The sequence below is a fragment of the Lepisosteus oculatus genome, chromosome 26, assembly GCF_040954835.1.
Source record: "Lepisosteus oculatus isolate fLepOcu1 chromosome 26, fLepOcu1.hap2, whole genome shotgun sequence".
In the NCBI taxonomy this organism is placed as follows: domain Eukaryota; kingdom Metazoa; phylum Chordata; class Actinopteri; order Semionotiformes; family Lepisosteidae; genus Lepisosteus; species Lepisosteus oculatus.
This window is the reverse complement of record NC_090721.1, coordinates 282233-305591: the sequence shown is the minus strand read 5'-3', so window position 1 is coordinate 305591 and position 23359 is coordinate 282233. Positions and strand designations below refer to the sequence as shown.

The window sequence follows — 23359 nt, the reverse complement described above, 5'->3', positions numbered from 1 at the left end:
CTGAAAGAGCATGTAATGTTTTTTTAAACATAAAAAAACTCTTTAATTTTAAATAACATTTACATCGTTCATACAATGCATGCATGTTAGTAAAACGTTATTACATGGGAAACAATGAGCTTAAAAAAGCTACATAGAGTCAGTTTGGTGTTGATATTGATACTTCAGTTTCAATGTGAGTGAGCAATATAGCATGGAAACGTAATAATGGAGTTGGAAGTATACAGACATTTTTTAACTTTAAGGAATACCCTGTTCTTACAGGCCAAAAGATGCAGGCCTTTCTCATTTTGAACAGAGGATACAGGAGAGCCAGATTCAAATATCCCAAATCCTCAAAGGCACGGACAGTCAGGCCAGTGGATTTCTTCAGAATCAACAGTCAAGTGCAAACCAAATGGACAAGAGGAGATTGTGGAAGTGCATCTAAAACTTTGAACAGGAGGCACTTCTTTAGGTTACAGGCAGGAGGTTATCCAGTCCATCTAGCCTGTTTGGTTGAGAGTGGCTAATTGATCTTAGGATCTCATCCCCTTGTTTCTTGAAAGAAGTCAAGAGCATTGGCTTCAACCACATGGCTGGGAGTTCCAGACTCCTACAGCCTTTTGCACAAAGAAGTACCTGCTGTTCCTGGTTTTAAATGCACTTCCTCATAGTTTCCACTTATGTCCACTGGTTTGTGTTTCACTGTTCATACTTAAAACAGCCACAAGGTTGCCTTTATAGGACCTTTGAGGTTTTTAGATCTCGGGTCCCACCATACTCTTCTCTATTGAAAACTGAAAATGTTCCTTCAGCCTGCTGGTATGAGGCTTGTGGGAGTCTGAAAAAAGCTGCACAAGCATGTTGTCAAAGCTGATAACGGGAGCAGATTTAAGACAAGGCCAGATGAGACTATAAGATCTTTGCTGCTAGCAACCAAGTGATCTAGAGGGTATCTATCCTTTGTAATTTACTTTTAAGAAAGTAAAATTCAATGTTCTTAATGCTGATTGATACTTCCCAGAGTAAACACATTTTATTTACATTTTGTAAATTTCAGCCTTTTTAATGGAATGGAATGGCTTGGTTTAGGTGGTGTTTTTTTAACTATCATTTATTAAATATTATGTATATATTGACTATTAAATTGTAAGAATTATAATTGTTGCTAGTGGTACTGATTACATCACACTGGCGGCTTCAGATGTTCACATGGCAGTAGCTGTATATTTCAGTAAGAACGAGCTCCTGGTCCCTGTCGGTGCTCTTCACCCACATCCACACACTCATTTCTATAGATCCCAGTGAATTACTTTAAAAATGTTCAGCAAGTAAAAAGAATTGAAGAGAAATATGAGGAACAGATGTTTAATTATTTTTCTAGGTTAAGACAAGGCTTTAAAAAAAGTTCATGCACAAGCCTGTCCCAGATTTTGTTAAAAAAATGTTCTCATACTGCACTGGAAGCCCAGTGGTGTGGTAACTTAGTTCCGTTTCCTCGTCCTGCATGTGATTCTGGTCACTGGTGTCTGTGACGTTTGCATTGCCTCCCCAATTTCTGTGCGTTCCAGTTACCTCTCCTCTTGCAAGGGCATCCTGGGGAGGATGGATTGGCTGTTCTGTTCCCCATGGCCCATGCTGTCTAGTGGGAGAGCAGCTATGTGCTCTTGGTCCTCCCTTGCGCCCCCTGCTGTTCAGTAGCCACTTGCTGTGGCCGACACCAGAATAAGCAGCTCAGGCCAAGGGTGGATCTTCTTAGTCTTCAGTATACAGTAGATGCTGTCTTGAGTTTTACAGAGCAGCACTGAAGTCACTCCCTTGCGTATTCAACACAGAGATGTGCAACACACTGATTGGTACAGCATGAGTACAGTGCAGTAGGTAAGTTAGGAATCAAGGGATTTTTTTTTACGAGGATGGGCTGTGGCTCACTCTTCTCAATATATTAATATATTAGGGCTATTCCTCTCACTGGTACTGAAAAGGGCTTGAATGATTAACAGGTTTGCAGTGATTCTCAGTTTTGTCTATTTAAAAAAAATCCAAGCAAAAATATAAATTAAGCAGCATGGAAAATAAGATTAATTCAAAAGCACTAAATAACAGGACAAGTATTGGTTGATCAATAGAGAACTGAGTGCTTCAGGGAGGCCCTTGTATTTACAGGTCTATGCCACTAGGGGGTCTACACATGGCATAAAGACAAGCTGCCTGTTTTCACTAGCAAGTTATAGCTCCTTAGCTGGATAGTTATTGGTTTTTAATTTAGGGCCTCCATATCTCCTTGTATGTTACTATGCAAGTCTATAAGTAACACAATCCCCATCCCCTTCACATTTCAGTTTAGTTACATGGTGAGCTCCGTGTGGACCGGTGCTTGTCCGTTCTCCGAGTCCTTCCCTGTTTCCATGAACTTAGGATCCCTGTGCGGCTTCCGTGGTGTCAGAACTCGGGCTGCTTGTCCTTCAGGGTTTTACTACTAGGGCATTGACATAGTCGGGTTCATCTGTGGTGCACGAAGAGGTACACAGAACGGCAAATCAGTTTTTGCACATGGTTCTTAAACACCTTGTGGTGCCATAGGAGTTTGTGTCTATTAGTCCACAGTAAATGATGAAAGATCAATGATATATAGATTGTATATAATATATATGGTACTAGCTCTGTAAAACATTCAGTGAAAGAGCTGGGCAAAGCTATAAGGAAAACAGCCTACCTCCTTCTTCATCAGCGCTGGGTGCTGCTGAACACCCTCTCCTTTTTACAGTTTGCAGGAATGTGCTGTTTTCGTAGTCTGAGCCATCTGAGATTGAAAAGAATGCCATGTTTGAAATCCCCAAAGCTGACACTTTGTGAGTAACTGCAGATGTGTATTTGTAAGAAGGCTCGATCTTAGTAACTCCCTGTTTCGCTTGTCCTTGAAACAAGACTCAGCACGTAACATACTATACGTGCAACTAAAAATACATTATTGTCCCGCCACCTTTTTTCCAGAAATTGCTAAATCAGCTTAAAAAAAACACAAACGTTTTAATTTTAAGAACCCTTAAACATGCAGAAATCCTTAAAAACAGCCTTTGCAATTTCAAGACAAGTATGTGCAAAGTTACAAATGTTTCTGATTCATTGTGAGCACCAGAGACACAAGAAGACACGATTTGAAAAAGAGTTCAGCTGAAGTGTAAAATGAGTTGGTTTGCATTGTGATGGTTACTGCAGGGGTGGAGGTACTGTAGGATACAGGAGATGTTTGTGAGGAAGACTAGGTGATCATGTACATTATTACTAATGTTGTAGGTGAGAAAGTGACGTCAACAGTGACTGCGAATTACAGTCACTGCCAATTACTGACAGGAGAGTCTGATTGAACTTGCCTGTTGTCATCCCCCTGAACTTTTGTTATAAACTTCATTTGGTTTCATTTTTTACAGGTAACATAGTGAACTGCTACTATAGACATGCATGTCTGGTGAACTGCAACTACTGATTTAGAATAATCTGATCCCTGCAGGGTCTGATGTATGTTCAGCTGTTACATCTTGTATCAATGCATGAGAAAGAGCCTTTTAATAGTTTCAGAGAGGGACAAATCTCACTGCAGCGGCAGGATTCTTTAGGTTCTTTGCCTTCTGTATGAAATCAATATGTTTGTGGTTTTCTTAAATGTAAGTGTGAAAGATAGTCTTGCTGTACAGTTTTCCTCCGCAAGTATTTGCTGTTTTTTTCCTGTTAGTTAGGTGGTCTGTGGTTGTAAAAACATTCATCCATCCATCTTCTAACCTCCAAGAGGATAACATTTGCCGATTAATACAAATTTAAGGAAAATGCTTTTAATAAGTAGCTAACAGAGTAACTATAGAGTAACATGGATATACTGTATATCACAGCTGATGTTTGTTAAAACTATTTTTTTAAACGAATATTCCCTTACACACGTAACTTGTAACTGCAATAGATCACTTGAAGTTACTCAAAGGAACATTCTTCAGCACTGGCAAGGACACTGGTGTTTATTTTATTCTGCCAGGGCAGAATATGTTTATATGTGAATATGTCTATGTTTTCCAGTACTTATTGGTGCTTCTCCAAGGTTAGGTGCAATTCAGACAGGTTCAAGAACAGGCCGGTTCTCCCTGCTGCTGTCTTCTCTGTGTGTATAACCCCAGCCCCAGAGAAGGAAACTTTAATGGAAGTAACTCACCTGAGTCCTGACTGGTGGTTTTCTCTGTGGTGGGAAACACGTTTTCATATGAATTGCTATCAGCATCTGCAAGGAAAATAACCAAAAATAAACCGGAGACGAAGGTGGACTTTAAGATCCCAAGCTGTAAAACAACCCTGTTGGATTTGAGTTGGCATTTTTAGCAATATTAGAAAAATATTTTCATGTATAGCTTGATGTCAAGGCAGAACACTGGCAGATATCAAGAATTGTAATCCCATATCAAGTTGGCCAAACTGTCTTTCAACACTCTTTCTCTCACAGGGAACACATAGACACACACTCACACCAGGGCCAGTTTTCCCAGAAGCCAGTTAACTTACCAGCATGTCTTTGGACTGTGGGAGGAGACCCATGTGATCATGGGTAGAACATACAGGCTCCACACAGACAGCACCCCAGGTCCAGAACTGAACCCAGGACTGAGCGCTGTGAGGCAGCTTTGCTGAATATTGTGCTACCACACTACCCACAGCTATATACAGTCTTGTTTTAAGACATAGCTGCTGCTGCTGATAAAATATTTTTCCTTGTCATGTTCTGTGCTTTTCATATGGATCCTAAACACTGGGTCAATTTGACCAAATCTTCACATATTCTTTTGGCTTCAGTTGAATTCAGTGACAAAGGAGCTGATCAACGCTGCTTGTCTGTGGACACGCGTCCGTGTGCACGCTGTGTACTGTATGTGCATATTAAAGAGAAATGACATTAAGCAAAACTGTACCATTAAATACGTTAAGAGTTTCACACCCTACCAGTCCGATCTCTTTTTTTTGTAATGTCAAAAAAATCAGAAAGACCAAACTGCTGTTTAGCGATGTGCAGTGTGTGTAGCTTTCATGTGGGTTTTCAGTGCTGAGCTGCAGCTCAGGCTCATAGCCTTTCTGCCACTTTCATTATCACCTGTGGCTTTTGGAGAGTTAGAGCTCTGGTCTGGGGGAGTGATATTTCTCACCTTTGCCTGGACTGAAGAAACCAAAAGGATGTCATCTGATCTGTCCTAATTGTTTTCTTGAGCATTAGGTTGCAATGTTAGACAAGATGAGGAGGTAGGGAGGCTTATACTCAGTATAGGCAAGCAGAATTATACAAATCAGCCTCTGCAAACAGGAATCTTAAAGAATTTGTTGTAAATTAAACTTTTTATTCAAAATTAATTTGACTTGTGCAACAGTCCAGAACGGCGTGCACCCTATTGCATTTCTCCAGATGTTTTCTTTGTTGCAGCTGGGTGGTAGGGCATGCTGAGTTCTGAGGGCTCTTCAGAGCCCTGGGTCACAGGGTTCCCTCTGGAAGGTGCAGGAAAGCCCCCTTTCAGAAAACGTGGAATCACTAATTATTTCTTGTTCTGCTCTCCTTTGAGATAGTCATATGGAAAACCCTGTAGAAGAAGGCACTGGTCTGAGTAATTAGCACTCAGAGAATGAAATTCCATGTGGAGCCTATCCCGATGCCCCTTTCCCTCCTCTCCCTCTGAGTGGTAATGACTCAGTCAGAGCAGGAGTGTCTCATACAGATCCATTTCCATTAGCAGGTGGTTCACTGCCTCCCACCAGCCAGTGTGGAGTCCCCAGGGCTGGTTCTCTTGAGTTGGCTCAGATACATACTCACACAGGTGAGAAAGAGGCAATGCAGGCGGCTCCCCTGACCTGCCTATCGTCTATTAACACGTCACAGGCCGCTCAGACACTGCGTGCCAGCACCCTGCAGGGGGCGCTGTGTCTGAGAGCCAAGAGAGCCCTGACCCACTTAATCTCACCCCTCCCCTCGGCGGCACTCCGCCAACCGCGGGCTCCCGCTGGGGGAATCACATGACCCAGACTTGAACTCACAACACACGGCCACAGATCACCTTTACCAGCTGAGCCACTGGAGAGGCCCCAAGAAAATGATTCTGGAAGTATTTCAAGCAAATCAGTAAGTACACAGATGACTCTTGATGACAGGACAAATGTCTTATCCTATCCAGTGTCCTTTTCATACCCTCCCTGCTGTGTTTGTGTATGTACACCATTATTAGTTACTAAGCAATACTCAGAATATTTCAGAATGTCATAGAAGCAAAGAACATTACAGCTGTCAGTTTAGCTGAATTTGGCTTTGGAAAAGTGCCAGTGATTTGATTTGGACTTAGGCATTGGAGTGTTTTAATGGAATATTTTTTTGTCTTTGTGAAATATCTCTGGATACATTTTCTGTCTTTTTTTATTTATATCAGATCTATTTTACTTTTAGACTGTTTATAAGAAAAATGACTTTGATACAGCTCTGAATCCATTAGACCGAAGGCATCCATCCAGTCAGTTATACAAGAACATTCATCGGTTAGTGGTACAGTGGATGTATCGATGAAGCCATACATTTGTTATGCTGAATGATATCGCATCACTCTGAATGTTTCATTCTCAGAAGAATCACAGAATTCTGGGGAAGTTCAGTTTCTCTCATCCAAGTGTTACTTACCTTTCTCCGAGGTCTTTAGTATGCAGTTTTGATATGGTGATCCTGCAATTGGATCCCTGTAAAACAGCATTGAAGTATTACACTTAACTAAGTAGCAAGAGTCACATAGTGGTGAGGTGATTAATTCTGCTGCCCTGCCTTTCTTGGGTCCAGGGTTTGAGTCTAGACTGTGCCTCTGTCTGTTTGGTGTTTGCTTGTTCTCCCCAGGCTTTCTCCCTCCTCCCAAAGACATGCTGGCAGCCTGACTGGTGTCTCTAAATTGTTTTTGTGTGTCCTCTGAGTGGCTGGTGTCCCACTTAGGGTGCAGTCCTGCCTTCTGGTGGCTGAACAATAGTTTATACACCAGATTGTGGTCAATGCTCTTGGCTTTGATACAACATCAAATTCAGTTGTTTGGTCATATTCTAGTAACGATGAAATGAGAAGATAAATATAAAAGTAGTGCATATCTAACTACTTTAACTTTAACTCGCCTGGCTGAGGAAGTGACAGCTCTGGCCAAAGACCAGTGCTGCCACAACCTCCCCTCACCCCTGAGGAATGAACTAGGGAGGCAGCTGCAGGGATGAAGTTGGGGTGGAAGGTGGATTTCTAGAAGAGATGTGCACATAGTTCTGTGCAGCCAGGGACCATTTATACATTGAAGAGTGAAATCAGAATTTGACCTCCCTTTGAACTTTTAAATTAACACCTTTTAATCAACCTGTCTTATAATATGGGTGTTTCAATGAAATCTTCATAGAAATCATAATGCATGTTCCTGAAGTACCTTTATAAAATACCTCACTGTCAGTTAGCATTAAGAGATTACAGAGTATATTTAAGATGGTGTAATAACTGCAAAAATCTCCATAGCAAAATGTTGCAGGGTGTAACTTCCACCCTGCATTTATCCTTGCGAATTCCAGACTTTAGGTGCACAAAGGGTCAGTTAGGTTTTTGCTTTAATCAGTTGAGGCATATTCTTATGTGACAATGGAAATATCATGCATAGCCATTCACGGTGCAGTGCATTAGCCTCTACAACAGCCATGCATGGAGCGGAGATAAGGTAAATCTGAACATGACTCAATAGCAGGTATTGCAAACGCGAGCAGAGCATGAGGCGTGACTACGCCCTAAATGTCATCTCGATCTGCTTTCTCTCTAAAGGGCAAATAGCTCAGCCTACACATTTCCGCCCCTTCAACAGGTCTCCGTCTTGTCAAACATTTTGGACTTCAGCTCTCTTATTGCAATTCTGAAAATCAGGCATTGGAGCCAGCGTCAGAGTGAGCTGAAGTCCAGTGTCCCGGGGCACTTCTGTACAGCACACTAAACCAGCTCGGGTCCTCAGGGCAGGACTCTGCAAGCTGTTGGCAAGGTGAAAGGGGTTTTATCAAGAAAACCTGAAATACTTACACATACATTGGTTCACAGCCCTCTTTTGCCACTGAAAGTAAAGTAAAAACAGAGTTTTTTAGTGTTTGATCTAGGTTTAGGCTATGCCTTGTCACATGTGAGTCCCCAGGAGATTCTCCATTCCCAAACTCACACGGTGACAACGCAAGCTGTAACAAAGACATGATTGTGGAGTGACTGCTGTTCCTGTTTGGTGTGGACATCAGATACTTTGCACAAGAGGATCTTGTACAGAAGCAAAGTTCGTTTGCTCCCAAAATGAAAAAGGAGCACTGAAACAATCAGAATTCTTAAAAAACAAACATAAGCTCAAAGAAGCTACATGTTTGTGTCCTATGCTTATTTTCAACCTGTCTTATGTTTGCCAACATAAGAAAATTTGACTTACAGATGGGGACATTTTGATATTTTGAGTGTTCTCCATTGACTACTGCTGAAATAAAGAAGATCAAAATTACATAAGTAAGAAAGGAAATTACATTAAAACTGAAAGGGCTGAACAAGTCTCATGGGCAGGAGTCTCAAACTTCCTGAAGCACTGAGTTCAGTCGTAGATCGAAACGGCAAAGTTTCTATTTAAATTGCTTGTGCTCGTTTCAGAATGAACTCGTTAAGAAACATTTGGCCTTCTATTGAAAGGCTTAATGAATATTACAACAGGGATTGTCAACAGTTTTATGAAAGCCTTTTTAATGATGGTTTATGCATAAAAAGAAAACAAGACATATATACAGTATATAATGCAAAATGCATAATAGATCCCCAGTCTAAATATTAAATAACCCATTAGACACTTGAACAGACGTGAATACAAACCTTGCGTAATAAGCCTACTTAAGCGTGTAATAAGTAGTGCATAATCCAGATTTTGTTATGCTCTATTGATGTTATCAATCAGACAGAATGTGCATTTATTCATAAAGAGAAAAACAGTTTTTCTTATTAATAATAGGTTCCATTTACATTTTCTAAATATATGTTTGTACATACAGTATACTTTACTGGAACAGCAGAGATGCATCTTTGGCCCCTAATTTGAGAATCTGAAAAAACTTTATTTGAGAAAATGTATAAAACATCTGCAATTGTTTAATGGCAGTTTTAAATAAGGCAGATTTCAAGCATGTCATTTCACAGTGAATGTTTTAGACAGGTCAGCAGTGCTTACCTTGGGCATCCTGCTCAATCTCCAGTTGAGATTCCCTACAAAAACAAATATCATGTTTTACACACAAAGCATATATACTATACCTATACAAAGTCTACACACCCTTGTTGTAAAGAAACACATTTTGTGGCCTAACATCCTGAAATCAAGACACATTACATCAGAATGTATTTCACCTTTATTTACATATTGTAACACACCTCCTCCAAGTGGAAAATAAAAGCTCAAACATTCTGAAAAGTAATTACATTGGAAAACCTAGAAAAATGGGTTAGATACATGTACTGTAACAGCAATTGTAAATTAGCTCTGGTGTAACAGACAAATCAGACATCAAGCTTATTAGCCTCCACCTGTGTCCACCCTGTAGTGATTCTGATGTTTCAGAATAAAATCAGCTGTTCTGTAGGTCTGGATCTCAACTATGGGCAATAAGGAAAGGACACAAGTACTGTTGCCACCTAAAAGTATCAGGTGGTTTATTCAGTAAGCAGATATTGTTTTAGCATTTTAAATCGTTTTTAAATGGTACAGAATGCTATACAGTTTACTATACTGTGAGTCAGCAAGAACAAACTCCAAAACTCACTTTTGGACACAGATCTGTACTTACTCTGGGGGTAAAGGGGGCGGCGCTCTGACAATCTGATTGGGCCGTGTCACTGGAGAGAGAACAAACAAGTAAGGAAACCTCATCAGTACAAGGCTGCTCCTGTTTGAAAAGCTGCTACTGCATCTCAAATACCTTTAGCATCATTGTAAGGGTTTGGCCCAGTATTACAAAGAAATAGGAGAACTGAGTTGAAAAATAAGAAAAAAAGAATCATGACTGTTAAATCCTTCTTGCGCATTTTATATGAAACAATGAAATATCAGGCTATGCTCAGCTGCTGTTGGTGTTAGCTCAGTTATTTGTCATCACAGTACAAATTAAAGTGGGCCAAAATAAAACCACTCACCTGTTTTAGATCGAATGACAGTGAATCCCCTATCTTCACTGTAGTTAGAAGAGAAAGTAAAATTAAGAAGTTGGAATATTAGGGTATTTATTAAATAACATGTTGCACAAGAGATAAGATCATCATTGTGGTCAAGTGAGGTGACTGCTCAACCGGAGGTGTTGCAATCCAAGAGTTTAATCTCTGTCCCATGCTGTGTAAAGAAAGGGTTACAGCAATCACATCTTCCTGACCTGATGTGGAAACAGGATCATCTTAGTAAAGACATACATCCACCCATTTTCAACTGCTTATCCAGCATAGGGTCACAGGGAGCCAGAGCCTTTCCTGGCCAGCAATATGCTCAAAGTGGGATGTACCCTGGACAGGATGCCAGTCCATCACAGGGCACACACAGACACACACACTCACACACTTGCACCAGGGCCAATTTTCCCAAAAGCCAATTAATCTATCATTATGTCTTTGGACTGTGGAAATAAACTGGAGCTTTCATTGTGCCTGTGTGCCTTTGCTGTTTCCAGAGTTTGTCCCACACACGAACCTGTTAGCTTTATTTTAAATTCTGCTTTACTTACAATAGCTGTGGGTCGTAAATTTGGTTTTCTTCTCGTATTTTCACTGCGAAACAAAAGAACATAAAAATGCATTTGATTTAGTGGAGGTTTTGGATAACATGTCTGCTCATCAGATTCAGTATGCCATAGAACACATAATTCCCACTTTAATGTGTGGCCTCATTCACATTAAACAGACATCCATCTATTTTTTAACTGCTTCATCGAGCAGCTCTGGGAGCTGGAGTTCATCCTAGCAAGCAACAGGCACAAGGCAGATTGACCCTGAATCAGACGCCAGTCCAACACACACTCCTTCAGAGTAAAATCTGTTACAGAGGTTCGAAGCTGAGAATACAAATTCAGAATTAGGGCACCTGAGCAAGATTTTACATAGAGATTAAAATATGCTAACTGAGCAAAACAGTAGCATGAACTCCTGCAACCTGCTGCTTTCTGACGTAGTCAGCTGCTGATGAGGACAGATTGTGTCATCAGAAAAAGGATTTTTAAAGGATTTTATAATACTTGTATTTAGACTCGCAGTCGTCTATGTTCTAAACTAACATGGTTCAGTTTCTTCAGCTTGTCAATGCATCTGGTTGCTCTTCTTGATGGATTCCCTAACAAGAATAACTGTTGTTATTGTGACCAAGGGCGTTACTCAATCTAAACATTAGATCCCTTGATTTAAACTCTAAGCTTTTAACTGTACACCTTAGCATTTTGTTTGCCTTTCTATTGCTTTCCCCACATTCTCTACAAGGTGTACAAATGTAAGTATAAACACTTGAACCTTTTCCCCAAATACTCCCTCCCATCTCAGTGTTTCCCATTTTGTATTTAGATGTTTTAAAACATGTTTTACTACATTGCAGCATATGTTTTTACTACACTACAAAAAACTTGTCTACTTCAAGTATCATCTGCTGTGTGTCTGCTCAGTCTTGAATTGCATCTACATATGTCTGAATTTTATTTGCTACTTCTAGAGAATTTGATTAAACTCCTGATGTTTTATCATCTCCAGCGGTGACTAGTTTACAAATTTCAGACTGCAGCTCCACAGGGTGAGTGTTACTCTGAGGGAATTCAGCTGAATTAACTGTCGGTTGTGAAGAATCCAGTGGCAGGTTATTACCAACACCCCACCCCAACATAGTCTAGAAAAGTGCAATTAAGACTTTTGGGGGTTCTGATACCTCCGAAACATTAACAAACTTCAGAACCAGGATTTTAGATGCTCAATTTTAGAAGAGATGTGGACCATCAGACGTTTTCAATGTTGGCCAAAGTGGTGCTTAGAGATGTAGCCTGTGGCACCTCTTTGCCTACAGGCTCTGGAGAGTGGGTGCTGGGCTACATACTGGATCTCCTGTGACAGCGCAGACACATCAGCAGGATGACCAGGAGTGGGGCGGCAGACAGAAGGGCCAGCAGTGCCCCGTGGGGGTTAAATTCTGCACTCATCCCTGTAAGACAAAAAGAATGGCCGAGTGCTTTAAGAGGATCACAAATCCATATTCTTTCCTAAAAATGAAAACAGGCAAACTATCTAAAGAGATCCTGTTCTGACCTTTTGTGTTACTGCAGCTGGCCATGAGTTTTCCCCAGCAATCCTCAAGGAGCCTTTTACTGTAAGAGAGTATTCAGCTATGAAAAAAGATACAGTACCCCTCATAACGAAAAGCAGTGGCCGTGATGACTAAGGTGAAGGGCTGGTGGCTGAGTTCTCTATGAGAAAGAGGTAAAACAGTAAGACATCAGAGACCCTGGCTGGACTCTATGAGGCTTCAAGCTTTCCTGCAATCGACCAGCAAGCCACAGGATGTGTGTGGTCAGTGCACAGAGCTTTAGCAGTCAGACATGAACGGCTCAGCTCACTTGTGCCTGAGATATCTAAACACACCAGCACTTTACAAATGGTGATTATGCTTATTTCACCACTTCATTAAATCTCCATGGAAACTCCTTTCCAATCTGCATAGTGCAGATTAGTGCTGGTGTTACACTTTTACCAGGTTTGGTGAGGGAGGGGTACTTTCAAAGATACAACATCATTTCATTCTTCAGAGTCTCGGCACACTCTCAAGGAGGAAACCTGTGGTTGAAAGGTTTCTTTTTCAACAGAATGACTCATAGCAGCTCAGCAGCCAGACTAGTCTAAACACAAACAATGTGAAACTCAAGACAATTTTGTAGCAAAGTTTTGATAATGTTTTCCGTTACATTTTATTAGGAAAAGAAATGTCCATAAGAATTCAGTGTTCGCAGTAAGGGCATTGAATTGGGAAGGATCACCTGACAAAGATGCTCGTTTGAGTGCAGGTTGGGTTCTATGATCACGGGTTCGAGCCTTGGTCATGTGATCAGGGGAATCTTGAAAACACTGTTACAATTTGCCATGAAACTGCTGAGTGTCACCCATGCCATTGCTGGGAATTCGTTGTGATTGCGACATGCTGTTTACTTTCTGTTCTATTCCTTATGGGTACAGTACTGTCACGGGGGAAGTAGTTTACTGTTCATGACACCCAGGGGTGTTTGTGGTTCAGGAAAGGCTTTAAAAGATTGTTGCAGATCTGCTGGCCAGTTCACAGGACTAGCAGGTCACATTATATGTTGTACAACCAAAGTGTGCACTGTGGTTTTCAGTCTTGACAGGTTATTGATTACTGTAAATCTTTCTCTCGTGTGGACTGCAGGCAGAGCTGCTATTTGAAGATCTTTTTCTTGGCATGAGTGTCAGATTTCAAGTACAGTAGTTAGCAGTAATTTTCTGATTTATTTCACCAACATAATATATACTGATTACAAAAAAGTCTCAGTCTGGAGTACTAGTAGTCTGAATGCATTTGTGACTCAATGTGGAATATTATAAATATATTTTGCCACACAATCCACGCTGATGGAGGACAGTGAAGGATATTTATATATATAGTAGGATCTCTGTTCTCTTACCACGGAGACTCTGCTGCCTGATAATGAATGGATGGAAGTCCAACACTATCAATGAATATCTGTGAAAGCAGCACAATCACAATCATTATCATTGTCTTAATAATATAACACATCTTAATAATGAGCACCTTAATAACAACATGTCCAGGGGAGGTAAAACATATAGTTATTTATCATCTGACAATGAATCTAACAGGGAAGTTTAAAAGGTCAGTTTTCTACTCAGTTTTAACCAACCATGTTGTTTATTTCATACTTAGTGCTTCAACTTTTTGTACGGAAGCTTTCATCTGTCCTATCTACAGGTGATCTCTGGGTTATCAAGCACACTCTGACCCCTGGTGAGGTTCCAGTCCATATTCACAGTACCAATAATTACAGGCAAGTTAGTCATTGCAGAACTGAAACTTGCCAATGGAGAAATAGATGGAAACATTTTTTAAAATCTGTTTTCTTGTTGAAATGCTACTTGATTCAGACTACATTGTCTGCTTTAAATGCCTTTTTGATTTTTGTACAGTTATTACAGAACAAATTTGCTTGTTAATTAAAATCAACTTTGTTCTGCTTTTCTAGAAGTTCTTAATCAATGTGAATTTCAGAACTTTTCCTTCTCAAAAAAACTATTGCTTTGATCTCATGATCATCATATGTCTTTCTACATTTAGTTTTATTATTTCAGTTTGGTATATAATTGCAACTGTGCGCTTCTTCTGGCTGCAAGAAGAAAATGGAGAACGGAGGTGGGCAGCTGTGTTGTTCTGGAAAGAGAGCTGCTGACAGGCAACACAATGAACACTTACAGTAAGTGAACTCACTACAGTACTTGAGTTCTCTCTGTGTTAATGAGACAGAATCATCTCAGTTGGTGGAAAATGACTTGTACACACATGGCTGGGCTCATGACTCAGGGGTGATTTGTTAGATGAAGGAATCACAAGAAATACTGGCTGTTCTGCCAGCGTGGTGCTATTTGACCTATATTCACTGTTGAAACTCATATTTCACTGATTTCTTCATATTTTACTTCATGAAGTCTCTGTTTTATTCCAATAAAAGTAACAGGGTATTCCGTCATGGAATCACTAGAGCATTTTTAACTGCAATTTAATTTCAGTACAGTACTTTTAGAAACGGCTGTTAATGTGTCCGTAAAACTCCATTAAGGAATGTTCTTTCACTCCCTTCAGTGATGCTTTTACTGGTACACATTGAGTGGACCTGTTTCATTTCAATTCAATTCAAAACCCTTTACTACTTCTATAACACAACCTTCAACACAAAACAAACAGCAAAACAATTGTTACCAGCCAAACATTATGTTTAGAATGACGCTATGAGTCATAGCTACTTGTCTTATGTGTAGCATAAGACAGAAAAGGAGACACAAGTGTTTCAGAAAAAATTCCACTCATCTGCTATGACTAAGACTGGCTGTCCAGCACAGAAGCATCTGACATTTTCACATTATTTTTTCCAAGCGCACGTATTTCCATGAATGTGATAATGTACCACCAATTCGCTCACTTGTCTGTTGTCTGTTTTGTTTAATACGACTTTTTAAAGAAATCCAAGTTGGCAACAAAACATTTTTGACAATTTTAGTTTTTAGTCTTTACTTATTTAATAATGGATATGAATTATTCAACATGCAAATTTGTGTCTCTTTCTTATAACCCAAACATAAATGTCTTTACCAGGTAGCACTTTGTTTCGTTAATCAACAGCATCGCACAAGCTCTGCAGTAGTAACAAGAGGTGGAAAAGTCTGTCTCTGTTATACCTGTCTCAAAACGTTATTTTAACATGCTGTTAATAATAGAAACATTCTAAAACTTATCTTAGGGTTAAGATTCTTCAGGCTGTGCTGCGGATTGAGTTTTTTTTTACTAGCATCTAATTACTCTATGATAAAAATGTCTGTCACTCCATTATTTCTTTAGATATATACTTCATTTACCTATTCTTCAATGTCTTAGAGGAAACTCTCCAGAAACTCTGTGCATATAGTAACTGATGATTTCTGTAACTTGACTTATTCACATTCAACATTCACTCTTTTGATTCTGAGCCCTCTAACAGCTACAGTTACTCCGTTACCTCGAGCATCTTAAGTAGATGTCTTTTTGAAATCCCTTCGCCGCTCTGTTTTGTATAGTTCCTGATGGAGCCACTGAGAAGCAGGCAATCACACTTTTTCTTGGTTAGCTCATTATCCAATTTAATGGGAAACCTGTAGCCCTATTATCTCCCCAGTAACAGGTCAAGGAAGTCATACCACAGCTGTGATTTCAAAAGGTTAAGTAGACTTTACTAGTTGCACAGTTTAAAAGGGTCAGTACAGAAATTCAGTTTGGTCCGGCTATCCACTCTGCTATATATTAACAGCCTCTCTCTCCTGAACTTTCAGAACAGTTAATTTGTCTGTTTTCTGTATTCATATTTTAGATTTTACAATATGCTGTATTTCTTCCCAAAACGAATAACTTCTTGAAAGTAGATGTTAGTTAATTAATCACTTTCTTTTATCTATCAAAGTATGTTGCACGTTGTGTTTTTTGTAGATACAGGGTAACTCTCTGCCTCTTACAAAAATATTTTGCAACTCGTAAGTGCAAAACATTCCTTTCACAAGACACCAACAACCTGCAGGGTTCATGTATGACCTAAACCTTTTTATTAAATTTTATTAAACTGGCCACTCACTTTAAAACCCGTGTTCTTGATGTTGCTAGTGGAGCATTACAAATACAGAACACTGACTCTTCACTTTCAAATCTAATTCCCAAGGAGCTGCTCAGTCATCTGGTTTTCTATCATTCCCCTCAGCATTATGCTAGTCTGACTTTTGCCTATTTACAAATGAAACCAGGTGATACAGACTAGGCTTCAGGGAAACACGTGAGCCTGTTAAAAATCGATTTATTCAGTCTCTCTTCTTGTCACCACTGTGGAACACCCAGACCACGCTGTGTGCATCAGCGCTCACAACTTCCTGAACAATGTGAAGCACAGTTTCCTTTTATTTAACAGTCTCTCAATGACTCAAGAGTTTCAATTTGGAGAAGTGCCTTCTGCTTTTCCAAACTCCTTTTCTCCCCATCCCTTTGCATCACCTCATCATTACCTCCCTTCTGTCTGGGTTTGTATAGTTTATCCCACTCCTAATCATGAAAAGGAAGTTATGTGCTGTAGAATAGGAGACATTGCTTTACCAAAAGGGTTGTGTGAGAGTGGAACAGGCCATGTTGTTGAAGCCATTATCCTTGCTTTTTTGAAGATACAGCTGCATAGAATCCAGGGAGTCATTAACTACTAACTTCGTAACCATTCTTACATTTTTAAAATGCAGTGATTTAATGTAGTGAAGAAGAGCTTACTTATGTCTCACCTTTCTCTGCATGCAGAGTGATTTGTGGGTGCTGTTGTGCTCTCCTATTATTATTTGTGACAAGGTTACCTGCACAGCTCTTTGACTGAGTCAGCCAAATCTATTTGTATGCAATTGTTCAGAGCAATCGTGGTAGAGTGCTGGTGTATTGAAGAGAGACTAACACTGACACCCTCACCTGCTTGGTCCCCCCACTCCCATGAGGAATCTGTGCGTCTTTTGGAGTGGTTAATGAGAATACTTTGTATAATCTGTTATACTCTGAAATAACAATTCAATAAAAAGAGCGTAAAAGAACAGCCAAAAACCTTTAAGAAAGCAGGTAATAAGAATACATGTAGACTATATCAAGAGAAGTTCAGAAAATGTCCTAAAATAATTATTTTTTTTCATTTTAGTCAAGGGAATCAATAAAAGCATAGGTATATTTTATATATTAGGTATATTGAGTGCCTGGCCAGAAATAAATAAACCAAACCCATGGCCGTAAAGTGTTCATTTACTAAAATAATCAATTTCCCAAACATTGTAGACAACAAGAAACTGTGAATTATTTGCTTAAAAATCTGATATATTTGCCCTATGCACCCTGACTCAACTGTAATAAATATTTCTCTGCAGATTTTTCTTATTATGGTTTGATGCTAATTTCAAGATATATTTAAAAATATTTTACAAGCATAGGATACTCCTATTTAAGCAAACAATAGCTCTGGGTATAGTAATCTAGCTATTCAGCTCACTGTTTAACAAAACCAGGTGGAAATAATCATCTGCCTAAAACAAGTAGAGCCAGTGCAGTAACAAACTGACACAATAAACACCACTTGCAGAGAAGACGTCCCTGAGATTTGTGACAGAGAACAAGGGACAGAGAACAAGGGATTCAGGGACGTAAGACACTTCAGGTGTCTTGACAGAGCAAGTACTACTGGCATACTACAAAACTAATCACTCATCAGCCAGCGAGTGTGGTCCTCTTTATTATACAGTACCATACCTTTGTAACACTTCCCCGAATACCTGTAGCTTTCCATCAGATATGTTGTATTTTACTGTGTAAATTCAGAGACAGTTACAATATATGTTATGAGCTTAAGTAATTGTCTCTCAAACCTCCTCTAGAGGATTCTGCTAATTTCACTGTTAGTAATTATGAAATGTTAATTGAATTCAATTATTCCCTGAATTCTGACGAGGTGCCAGAGGCTTTTGAAACAGCTTCAGTTATTTCCTTGCCTGAAAAATAATGTTTTTCGATTACCTGGATATTTTTATTTTTCTGACTTGATCTTTATTGCAAAGATATTCAAATGTGCTGTTGAAGTTCAACTCCTCAATGTCGAAAAGATATTTCTCAAACCCTTTCAATCTGGCTTTAGATAATTACAGAGCAGTGAAGTTGCTCTTGTCAAAGTTGCTGATGATAATTCTCCTTACGGCAGCTGATTTGGGTGTAGTACTAATCTTCAGTTCTCTTAAATCTCAGTGCTGTGATCATGAGACACTGAGTAGTTTGGCATCTCTTGTACTGCTCTTCTCCGGTTTAAATGTAACCTTGATAAGAATCAAGTTTGATTTTTTTGGTGGTTTAAGGTCTGTCTTAAGACTGCTTACATATAAAATTCAACAGGGATCAATGCTACTATTCCATATTTAAACTTACTCTCAGTCAGATATTACAAATACATGATCTGAATTAGCTTTTTCACAGATAATACTCAAATCTCTCTTCTCTAAACCTTATACTGAATTAGTTGTTTCACTGCTGTCTGATTGTATTTCTGATAAAAAAGCTAGGATTACACAACGTTTTGTTATTTAATTGTAATAATTCAACAGTGTCCTTTGTAATGAAGAATCTAGTGGTGATCTTTAGTCCTGAGGTCTGAATTGGAGAAATATTGCCAGCCACTGTCCTGTGCCATCTGTTTCTGTAGCTGGAAAACTGACTAATGCATTTGTTTTTTCAAGGATTAATTGTTGTAAGGCTCTACTTGCAGGCGTATTAAGCTAAACTTAATGAATAATGAATAAGCTCAGAATGTGTCAGCTGGAATCCTGAACAGGTACATACAGGTGATCTCGTCACCCATCTCCCCCGTATCTAGCTTGTATGTTATATGTTCACTCCCCTCTTTGTGACCTCTCTAAAGTGTGGCCTCCATTCAGTATAAAAGTATTTTTTCCTGCAGCGCTTGAGTATGCTGTAGCTCAATAGGCTAAACCACTGCGATTGAAGCTGACAAGAGCACCGGCCTGACTCTTGCGTCTGATTCTGGTTTACTGTGTCCCCCTGTAGAGGTGACAGGACCTCAGGGTCCTGAGCTCTGGTTGCCATCCCAAAAGAAATCAGACATTAAATCAAATCGGGGATATCTGGTTATTTTCCGCAAGATTTAACTTTCTGTATCTACTTTGTTTCTTTTTTACTTTTTCATTTTATTTCATTTTTTTAGTGCACAATATGCTTTTTATGTACTGCAAAGCACTTTAAAATGCTGCTTTTACAGACAGTATATAAAATAAGGAAATTAAGTATAATAATAGTATGGGGAAGCAGACCAAACTTGTCATTTATCAATCCTTAATTCTCATTGATCGGAATTGACCACGACCCTGACTAGGGCAAGTGGACTGATGATCAGGACCTTCAAAAACCTGAACACAATTCACGTCAACTGTGCATGGACAGCCACCATCAGTCCTGCACTTTCACCACTCCAACCTCACTGACTCACGCCCCGGCAATCTTCAACACAAGAATAATCCCTTCCACTCTACACAGCCATACAACTAAAATGTCACTTTTTTACTGTAAACTACAGATCTTTTGGGAGAAACTGTTTAGAAAACAGCTAAAATTTCAGAACATTGAATAAATAAAAACTATGGAGCGAAAAGAGCCAAACAAAGCAAAATGTCTGACAGCTGCAGCGCATGTAGAGAGGAAACAGCATCACGTCCTCAAGATGGAGAGAAGTTCATCTCTGTCAGACTCCATGAGGACTTTCAGATTATTTTTCAAGTACCTTTACTCCACGATACGTTAAAGACAGCAACAGGTGTGCTGAACACATTCTTAAAAAAAGCTTCTTTTAAAAAGGCTCAAAGGCGGCACAACGGAGGTCGGTGCTTTCATCATTGGACTCATCACTACAGCTGGGAACGTTTGTTCTTTCCTAACTGGAGAAAACAATTTAGACAATAAGATGTAAAAAACATTGGGGAGTTTCTAAGGTTTTAAAAATTAAGTTTGCGGCTGTCCAGATTATTTTTGTTTTCCTTGAAATTATGACATAGCTTCTTTCCAACAGAAGAAATGGTCACCAAATTGAGAGTCGTCAGTTGTTCCCACTCAGCTTCAATACAATGAGGTAAAGTTGGAGGAGAGAAAATTACTTTTTTAATGACGTACGTCAAGTGCGGGCTATATCTGTGTCTCCAATACCCTGGGTAAAAGGTAACAGGGCGGAAGCTGAGTTAATAGCTGATTTATTTACAGAGAACAGGTAAGTTCCTACTCAATGGAGATATGCATTGGATGGCATCTGTAGGGAACTAAAGACTATATAAGTGGCCAGTGTAACTAACTCACAGCGCCTGTCATGGTGTATGTACATGTTGCAACAATACAGTATAATTTAACCATTTCAAAGTGAATAAATTGGGTGAGGCTGGACTATGTTTCAGATTAGCCATGCATAAGGACTGTAAGTGCTCATCTTTTTAGATACATTTATATGTAAACTTAGTTTTGACAAGCCAAAACATCTCTTCATTCAAAATTATTCAAACACAATCAACATGCTATAGGTGAACGTTCTCACTGATGGGTTTCATTTATGTTTATTCAAGGCGAAAGTGCACCTTAAATTAATTTACCCTTTTCACTGTATCCCAGTCTTCATCCACAAAGCATTTTTATTTTCTTTAGATTGTATTATGGCATCATTTATTTGGAATGCAACAAGTTCTCGAATCTGCAGATTATCGTCACAGACTGAGGCTGCGTGGTGGTCTTCCCAACTTTCAACTTCGTTACTGGGCCGCCATCAATAAAACAATTACAAAATTCGAATTGTTCATTTGAATGTATAATGCAATGGAAAAGGTAATTCTTAAGTCTTAACATTTGAGAAAATGTGGTTGTTTGAGAAAAAACAAACCAGACAGTAAACTTTCACAGCTTCTAAATAGCTAATTTTTTGGGTAAGAAAGTAATGGTGGAGACGCTGGTGCTTCTAAGACTCGACTTCAAAGACAGGTTTCAGGTTCACTACACACATATCAGGTGGTGAGCTGTGTGGCAACTTCTCTAAAATATGTTTCCAAAACTTCCTCATCTGCACACAGCTTTAAATGTTTTCTCACTTGTACTTTAAAAAAGATTTCAAAGTTCAAAGTAAAATGATACTAAAGGTCATACAGCAAGTGTTAACAAATATTTTTAATGAAAAGATAGTTGGAAGCCAAGAAAATAATAGATGAAGCCCAATCCACCCCAAGATTCATCCTAGTCATCTAGAAACCTGGTCAAGCAGTTTCTTTCTGTAATATTAAAGCTGTATGAAGGGATCATCAGAACGTAAGGTCCTTCGGATTTATTCATTTTGAAAAGTCCTTTAAAAACTTCCTTTCAATAGAGCAGATAACACAAAATCCATTAACAAAAACAGAAAACTGATGAAAAGCTCACCTTGAGTGAGTGACCAGCACGCCGTGGTCCAAGATCCTCCAGACGCGATTTCCACGAGAAACTGAACCCCATCTACTAAACTAGTTACGGGTAGAAACAGTCAAAGCTAACAGAACCATTACTACGGCTACTCATCAGTCCCAGGGAGATGTATTAGATAAGCTTAATAAAAGCATCTGTTCTGCATGTGAAGATTTCCTGTTTCAAACCGCTCAGCCCCACCACATCCGTGTTTTAGCTGGACATCAGGGAGGACCATCGCAAGTGCACTGCCCCACATTTCATCTGTGCACATCACTCTCACTCCTGAGGGCAGCAGCACTGTTCTTGGTCCCTGAACGATGCTCTGCAGCCTTGCAGCTCCCCTGCCCCCTGCCCTACACATGCACACACAGACCCCGCCCCCTGCCCCCACACATGTACGCTCAGACTCTGCTCCCTGCTTCACACTCACACAAACCCCACCCCCTGCTCTACACTCACACATAGGCACCACCCCCTTTTCCACACTCACACACAGACCCCACATTCACATTTGCATTAAAGCATTAAAGCGTTAAGCACCAGTGAGCTCCTCAAACTGTAAAGCTGGCAAGCAATAAGGTCTTTTTTAGAGATGCTCATTTTAGAGACCGCTTTTGAGAAACCTACATGGGCAATGCTAAATTCCGCCCACAGTAGCTCATCAGGCTGTAGATCAGGTTAGGAGTTGACAAGACTGAAAAAAGTAGCCCCCAGATTAAAAAAATACAAAGACTCGACATTCCATGATACTCAAAAGTACAACAGGAAGTGGTCGCACAGATGCACAGCACAGATGATCACAGAGCACTAGTTTAAGAAGACTGGTGGTTACCCATATCAGCAGGCAGTGCACCTTCATTTACATTAATGTAGGTCTTGGTTCTTTAATGGTGGGGAAGATACCCCACAGCTGCTCAGCAAGACTGACTGCAGGGAAACACGGCCGAGAACAACAGCCCCTGCGTGGGGCCATATAGGTTTCCCATGAGTGAGGAAGTGGTCTGTACCTCAAAATGTTCTCTTTGAATGGGTCATGCAGAATGTCAGATGCGAGAACAGAGATAAACCTTCTCTTCACCAGGGCTGCCAGGAAATGATATTAGGACAGCAATATTGATATCTGGAAGAAGAAAAGTGGTTTACAGTCGCCCCCCTGTGTCTTTTAATGGAACATCAGGGACAGTTTTAAAGAAAGATAACAAACATGAGAAGCTGTTTGACAGCCTACAAACACACTTATGGGTGGAGGACATGTGTGGAAAATGACATCTTCCAAGACTCCAGAGACATTAACAGCTTGACTGGAAAGTCTGGTCCAGATACCAAAAAACACAAAGGAAGTGCCTCCAATTTTCAGTCTTAACAGTACCTGTGCTTCATTTTCACTGTAAGCCTTGTTTTCACAACTCTTCAGATTGACTTTGTTGATACCACTGAAGATTACAAAGTTTTAAAAAACGTAGATCCACATTCTTTAACCTGTCAGACATGCATCTCAGACCAGGAAATAGTCTGGTCATTGTTTGCTG

The 23359-nt window shown here is 39.7% G+C and overlaps 1 protein-coding gene across 4 annotated transcripts; it reads right to left on the bottom strand.

Moving 5' to 3' along the window:
• Window positions 1-18: 18 nt before the first annotated feature.
• si:dkey-183i3.6 (linker for activation of T cells family member 2) lies at window positions 19-22197 on the bottom strand. 4 transcript variants are annotated; one of them, XM_069184483.1, is made up of 14 exons: window positions 21807-22197; window positions 13717-13775; window positions 12332-12390; window positions 12123-12227; window positions 10777-10819; window positions 10199-10236; window positions 9853-9901; window positions 9240-9274; window positions 8460-8504; window positions 8072-8102; window positions 6671-6726; window positions 4184-4249; window positions 2699-2785; window positions 19-2488 (listed from the first exon to the last, which is right to left on the bottom strand). In XM_069184483.1, the coding sequence occupies exons 1-14, from the start codon at window positions 21876-21878 to the stop codon at window positions 2448-2450; spliced, it is 786 nt and encodes a 261-aa protein (XP_069040584.1). In that variant the 5' UTR covers window positions 21879-22197; the 3' UTR covers window positions 19-2447. The 4 variants fall into 4 exon arrangements, with proteins under 4 accessions (XP_069040584.1, XP_069040585.1, XP_069040586.1 ...); XM_069184484.1 differs by having other exon boundaries at window positions 8460-8501; XM_069184485.1 differs by lacking the exon at window positions 8460-8504.
• Between the last annotated feature and the right edge of the window lie 1162 nt (window positions 22198-23359).

Excerpts from the sequence above, each read along its gene's own strand:
- si:dkey-183i3.6 (XM_069184483.1), bottom strand. The coding sequence starts at position 21,878 with ATGGGGTTCAGTTTCTCGTGGAAATCGCGTCTGGAGGATCTTGGACCA. Across the intron at positions 13,776-21,806 it reads GTGCTGGTCACTCACTCAAG|ATATTCATTGATAGTGTTGG; the intron begins GTGAGCTTTTCA and ends CTGCTTTCACAG. Across the intron at positions 2,489-2,698 it reads CAGCGCTGATGAAGAAGGAG|ATGAACCCGACTATGTCAAT; the intron begins GTAGGCTGTTTT and ends CGTGCACCACAG.